The sequence below is a fragment of the Telopea speciosissima genome, chromosome 1 (genome assembly GCF_018873765.1).
Source record: "Telopea speciosissima isolate NSW1024214 ecotype Mountain lineage chromosome 1, Tspe_v1, whole genome shotgun sequence".
NCBI lineage: Eukaryota > Viridiplantae > Streptophyta > Magnoliopsida > Proteales > Proteaceae > Telopea > Telopea speciosissima.
The window spans coordinates 15,993,638-15,999,840 of NC_057916.1; the positions used below are offsets into that span (position 1 = coordinate 15,993,638).

Below are 6,203 nucleotides of genomic sequence, written 5' to 3' on the forward strand. Positions count from 1 at the left end.
TATTAGCTTCTTCTACTCCTTATCTAGTTCTTGTTCATGGATAAATACTTACTTCCTGGTTGGCCTGACGAGGCTCGCTGCTACCATCCACATAATAGAGGATCCTTTGGCAGCCTTGCATGGCCACCACCACCACCTCTTCCTAAGGCTTCTACTTCTCATCATAGTTTTCCTTTCTCATCTATGTCCGCCGAAGCTATTGCAGAAGATAAAGCCACTGCAGCTTCCAAGAGCCACAGCCAAGCCGAGAAGCGCCGTAGGGAAAGGATTAATGCTCACCTTGCTGCTCTCAGGAAACTCATCCCTCGATCTGACAAGGTACAAAGAAAGAAAGAGAGTTTTTATGTTGAGTCTAGATTCTCTATCCACATGGAGTGTCATCTTACATGAATCTCACCGTCCATAAGACCTATCTTGATTTTCTGTATTAGTAGTAAATTGACCTTGTTAAACCCAATACAGATAAGGTATAGCTAACCCTAAATAGTATCTTAAATGACACTCTACCCACATGGAGTGTCATCGTACATGAATCTCACCGTCCATTTCTTAAGGTTTATCTTGATTTTCTATAGGGCTAGTAAGTTGACCTTGTTAAACCCAATACAGATAAGGTAAGGCCAACCCTAAATAGTATCCTAAAACTGATGTACTCAACTAATCTCTGTGTTGCAGATGGACAAGGCTACCTTGTTAGGCAGTGTGATTGAGCATGCCAAGGATTTAAAGACAAGAGCTGCTGAGATTAGTAAATCCTTCCTAGTCCCCACCGAAGTCGATGAAGTGACTATCGATTATGAAGAAGAAGAAGAAGAAGAAGAAACTTCAGAGCCCACAAACAATAACAACAAAGTAGGAAACATCTTCATCAAGGCCTCTATCTGTTCTGAAGATCGACCGGAAATTTTCACAGATATAACTGAAGCCCTCAAAGGCCTGAAGTTAACTACAGTTGAGACAGATATGGCCACAGTAGGTGGTAGGGTTATAAACGTTATGATTCTCAATGCAAATAATTATGAGAAGGGCACTTCCTTAAACTCCCTCAAACAGACTCTCAAAGTAGTTTTAACTAGAGTTGCTTCATCTCCAACAACATCGATGAATGCTCGTGCAAGCAAGAGGCAAAAGATCATGTTACCATCATATTACCCAGATTCTCAAGTTGATCCTTTCTCATGTGTTGTTTCTGGTTCGATTTCTCACTCTCATGAGAGACCCTTTAAACCCTAAATCTAGCTCTCCTTAAATACTTACTTGATTTGGGTTGTTTCATAAGATTACTTGATTTGGGTTGTTTCATAAGATCTAGGTTATTTTATGTTACTTGTTTCGCTTATGATTGTTGTTGTTGTTGTTGTAGTTATCTTTGATGAATAAAGACATATAAAGAGTTTGTCAAGAATATGGAAGGAAGGAAGAAAGAATAAAATGGGAAAGTAGGTGAAAGAAGGGTGAAGGGGGCACAGGTGATGTTTACTGTCATGGAGTACAGCCGCAATTAGCTAAAAGGGTTTGGATTTACAGAGGCGGATCCATTGAAGAATTTGACTTTTTGAGTAGCAATAATCGTAAGAATAGAAACCCTTTCACCACAAAGTGTCAAAGTAGGGGGTGTGAGTGTGACAGTTAAATATTCTTGATGGAATCAAAGATAATTTAGCATGCGTGAATAATGATATGACAAGGAAAGGCCCACCACATTCATGAATATTAATCATGGCCACAATAATAAAAATGGAAGGTTGAAACCTTCACTAAAAACTTTTAAACTTCTAGCCTAAATTGAAAAAATATCACCTCAATGTTTCTGTCGGTCAATTTCCTCTAATAGAAGGACAGACAAATTGAAATGATAAAAGATCCTAAAATTTAAGTCTTTCAATTTCAGTATTTTCAAAAGTTAAAAAAAAAATTTCTTCTAGATGGTTATCATCATTGGCAGTGGAAATTAAATTGAAGAGGAGAATCGATCACCTACCTCCATTAGGCGCCATCATGCTTCTATATATCGTTATCCAAATCCATTGTTCTCGTCTGGCTCTCCTTCATCTACCTTCAGCTACAACCAAGATGGCAATATGTTGCAAGTATTTCCCAAGCCACAACCCCTCTCCTAAGTAAACCCCCAACCCCTCCTTTTGTTACTTCCTTTGCTACCATCAAGGGAAGTTACATGAGTGATTAGTAAATCAAAAAAAATTTATCTGCTACAAGGTTGGCAGCCAAGGAATTAATGGAATAATTCACTTCCCTTTTGGGTTCATAAACCCTCTTAGGTTTTAGTATTTTTTAAAATACCCTTTAAGATTCCATATAGTCTCCTACTGGCCTGACAATGATTGGCGAAGGCCTGCCTTCCTCTGGTGACCCTCCAGGGAGAGTCCAAAGGTTTGAAAGGGTAGCCAAACATCCCAGATTGAAGGTGTTGAGTCCTTATATGCAAACTGCAACCAAACAGTTCTCTGACGACCATTCCTAGAACAAACAACCATTAGGAAGGCGCTGATAGAGCCGATGAAAAAGAAACTACAGAAAATCTCTTGTTAATACAAAATCCAGAATTTCAATGGATCAATATTCAACACAATTAAATGACCACATTTATATCTCAATACTAATCCCCATTAAGGAAATATATACTGTGGTAACCCTAGAACAGAGAGCACAGATTTGTCCGTAGTTGTGAACGAGCTAAGTAAAAGTGGACAATTGCACATATCGACATTATCACAACAAACACATGAATATGAAAATATATTAATTAATTTAATCAAATTAAATTAGGTTTGATGGACACTTACATCAAATGTAATTAACACAATATCAATGTGTAAGAGGAATGAGGGAAGAGAAGGAGGTGTGAGGTACGTAAAATAAAGAGAGAGGCGTCCCTATTTATAGGAACCTAAGAGGACTTGGAGGCCGGCCAGCTGAGTCGTCTGACGGCATCTCCAGGTCTCTCTTAGAGAGGTCTCCAAGGGGGGGGGGGGGGGGGAGACTTCCACGTGGAAGCTTATGATTGGCCCATAAATGGGCCTCTGAGCCCAGAAAACCTAATTTACCAGCCGAAATTCAAACAACTAGGACATCCGATCGCCAGATTTTAATGATTCATATGTCATTGAAAAGTTATTTCAGAGTCATTCATCAATGTAAAGATCAACCACAATGTGGAGTGAACACAACCAAAATTGTACTCAAAGAGTGGCACTCGAAGGACAAATAATTTGATGAAATAATGGCCAAATCATGTCGTATTCGCACCAAAGTCTATATATATTTAGATAAAACAATGTTATACGGCCAATTATGAGAATGTTTGGGCATCCAAATCATCTGAGGGGCAAAACGATCATTTCACTGTACAATCCCTGAGAGCAGTATTGGGCTCAAAAAAAATAGTAGGGGGATCTTTTTTAAGGTAATAAAATTCAGTATCTACAAAGGGATAAAAGACCAAATAATTGGTTTTGAATGATGTGTTTCTTCCTACAAAGGGGAAAAATACCGGAGAAATTAAAATAGAAATGTGACAAGTTTGATGGTATTAGAGCTTCCCCTGCACACCTAAGGGCTTATATGGGTCTAATAAAATTCTAGGGATTGATCAGCATTTCAGTTAACTCTTTCTAGAGCAACCCTCCGATGGTTAATGTCCCCAACCCCAACCAATTGTTTCTCGTGAGATTCCAAAAAGAAAAGCTGCCTAGAAAGAACAAGTTAAAATATATATTAATGTTAAAGAACCTTCAGCCCCAGCATGCCCATTTCCTGTTTGTGCAACTACTAACTAAATTTGAAAGCCTAGCTGAAGTAGGGTATCAAGTGGAGGATGACATTCGTAATAAAGACTTTACCAACAACCTTTAGTGGAATCAGGAAACCATAAAACAAAGAGGTGAATGCTCTTAATTAGGAGAACACTCCTTCATGTGTAGAAAGGAAATTTATTGATCGATGAGGTATTTCAATTCACATTAGTGTCATTCTCAAGAGTTCTCGAAGATTAGGAAATCTGAGACATGGCATCCAGGTTCTCGAAGAGTTCTCGAAGATTAGAACTTCACCAACCAAATCAGACAACAGCGAGAAGGTGATCAAAGTGAATAAACACAAACAAGTGATCAGACAAGAGATAATAAAAAACCTCTGTCATACTGCAGGGTGTGCGGTCATGTGACACAGCATAGGCCACGTCCCACACATGGCCTCACAGTACAGCAGAGAATTTGGACCCAGACACGAGAGAGATGGAATATTTGTTTTTAGGGGTTTTTTTCACTTCCTTTACATTTCATATCAATATATCATACTCTTATTTTAAAGGATCGAGATTCTCTGATGGTGCTCATGCGATCGGCACGCAGCCTCACACAAGCAGGGGCGAAATGACCGCTCTACTCACTGCTCGAACACCCTGCCTGGGTGGGATCCATGCCCTGCTGGTATAATCCCCTCTTTTCACGCTACGATGTTGCAATTAGTAGACCATGGCACCACAGACAACCCCCTCCACTTGGCTTGAATTTTGGCATTTTTGTGATTTTCTGAAGTTTTTTGCCTTTTATGCTTCATAAAAAATTTCCTCAACTCCTACCGGATTGGATACTTTTTTATTTTAAAAGAGGTTGGGTGGTAATTTCACGCACTTCTATAAGATACCTTTCAAAAATCCGGCAATCATACAGTACATGTTTAATACGGTCGCTCCATAAATTAAAATACATGCATATATTCACTATATAACAGACATACAACCATGCCCTCCAAAGGCCCTACTCCTATTGAACAGATTTTGCACCAATGCATATGCAAGAGTAGGGATTCATGCCAATCACCAGTTAGTGATCTGCTGGAGTATTCAGAAATAGGAAAATTGCATTTCGTAGACAAGTTTGGGTCTACCTATTCAGTAGTTGATAAAGATAATGCAACACTCATTTCTAGTGTTTTAGAGTCAAGGTTCGTAATTTTGGTATCGGTTGGATCAGATCGGGATCGGATCGGCCGATACGGATTGGGATCGCCCAAACTCGAACAAATATGACACTTTTGCCCCTGTTTTTTTTTTTCTTCCTTTTTTTACTCTTGTTTGTACAGTTGGATCGGATCGGATCAGTCTCGGCCAATATCAATCCAATCCAATCAAAATCAGCCGATCCAATCCAAGATTACGAACTTTGAATAGAGTAGGACCTATTGCCCTCTCCTACTTTTGAAAGATTCTATCAACCGTACCCTGCCTAATGGTGTACTGTGGAGTTAACACTTAATCCTAGGGGTGTCAATTCCAGGCCCGGCCCGGCCCGGTAGGCTCGACCTAGCTCGCCCGGTTAAAACCCGATCGGGTTCGGCCCAATTACTAAACGTGTCGGGTTTAAGCCCGATACCTTTAATAACTGGGCGGTCCCGGTGTCAGGTCCTAGCCCATCGAGCGTCCGACTGGACCGACCGATTCTAAGCTTGACCTAGCCCGCCCAACTATAGCCCGACCTAGCCCGACCCATTTAAGGTTTCTTAAAATTCCCATTTTACCCCAAGATACATTTTTATTAATATCGTTATCAATATCAATATAGATCGGCCATATCATGTTGGATCAGATCATTTTACTTATTAAAATGCTAATATTTTTGTTTTTTTAACCATTTTATAATATTGATATGGCAGACACAATACCGATACCTTGAATCGTGCACACGTAGGACTGGTTCTTGACCAGTTGAAACAATTCTTATGTTTCTATTTAATATATGGTCATTGGGTTACGAGGTGGATGGGTTTTATACTTCTATTGGTTACTTCTAAAGTGTGTTGGCTTCCACTAATTGGGTTCTGTTGTGGGTTCACAATAAGTATTTACAATGATTAAGGGGTAGATGGGAAAAAAAACATAATAGAAAAAAATATATATGTGAAGCACCGTTTAAGGCCCGATTTGAACTAAACAGGTCTATAGCCCTGTGACCGCTGGTTAAGGCCCGATTCTAGTAGCCCGATTATAATCCGAGATCTACTCTAGACCGACCGAACCCTCTCAGACCAGGCCCGATTAGTAAAATGGGAGATCACGATGCAGGATTTGAGATTGGTGAAGCCCGATTAGACCCGATCGAACCCGACCGGTTGACACCCCTACTTAATCCTATACAATCGCACAGGCTCGTATAAGCTTTTTATATTTCAACCCGGCCGTTATA

The 6,203-nt window shown here is 39.9% G+C and overlaps 1 protein-coding gene across 1 annotated transcript; it reads left to right on the top strand.

The window, feature by feature from the left end:
• Positions 1-28: 28 nt before the first annotated feature.
• Positions 29-1,233, top strand: LOC122663390 (transcription factor bHLH51-like). Its single transcript, XM_043859104.1, has 2 exons — positions 29-318; positions 676-1,233. Exons 1-2 carry the CDS (start codon positions 37-39, stop codon positions 1,231-1,233), a joined length of 840 nt encoding a protein of 279 aa, XP_043715039.1. The 5' UTR covers positions 29-36.
• The last annotated feature ends 4,970 nt before the right edge of the window (positions 1,234-6,203 follow it).

Bases quoted from the DNA above. Each gene is read 5' to 3' on its own strand.
- LOC122663390 (XM_043859104.1), top strand. From the start codon at position 37: ATGGATAAATACTTACTTCCTGGTTGGCCTGACGAGGCTCGCTGCTAC. The intron at 319-675 runs GTACAAAGAAAG...TCTGTGTTGCAG, and splicing joins TCATCCCTCGATCTGACAAG to ATGGACAAGGCTACCTTGTT.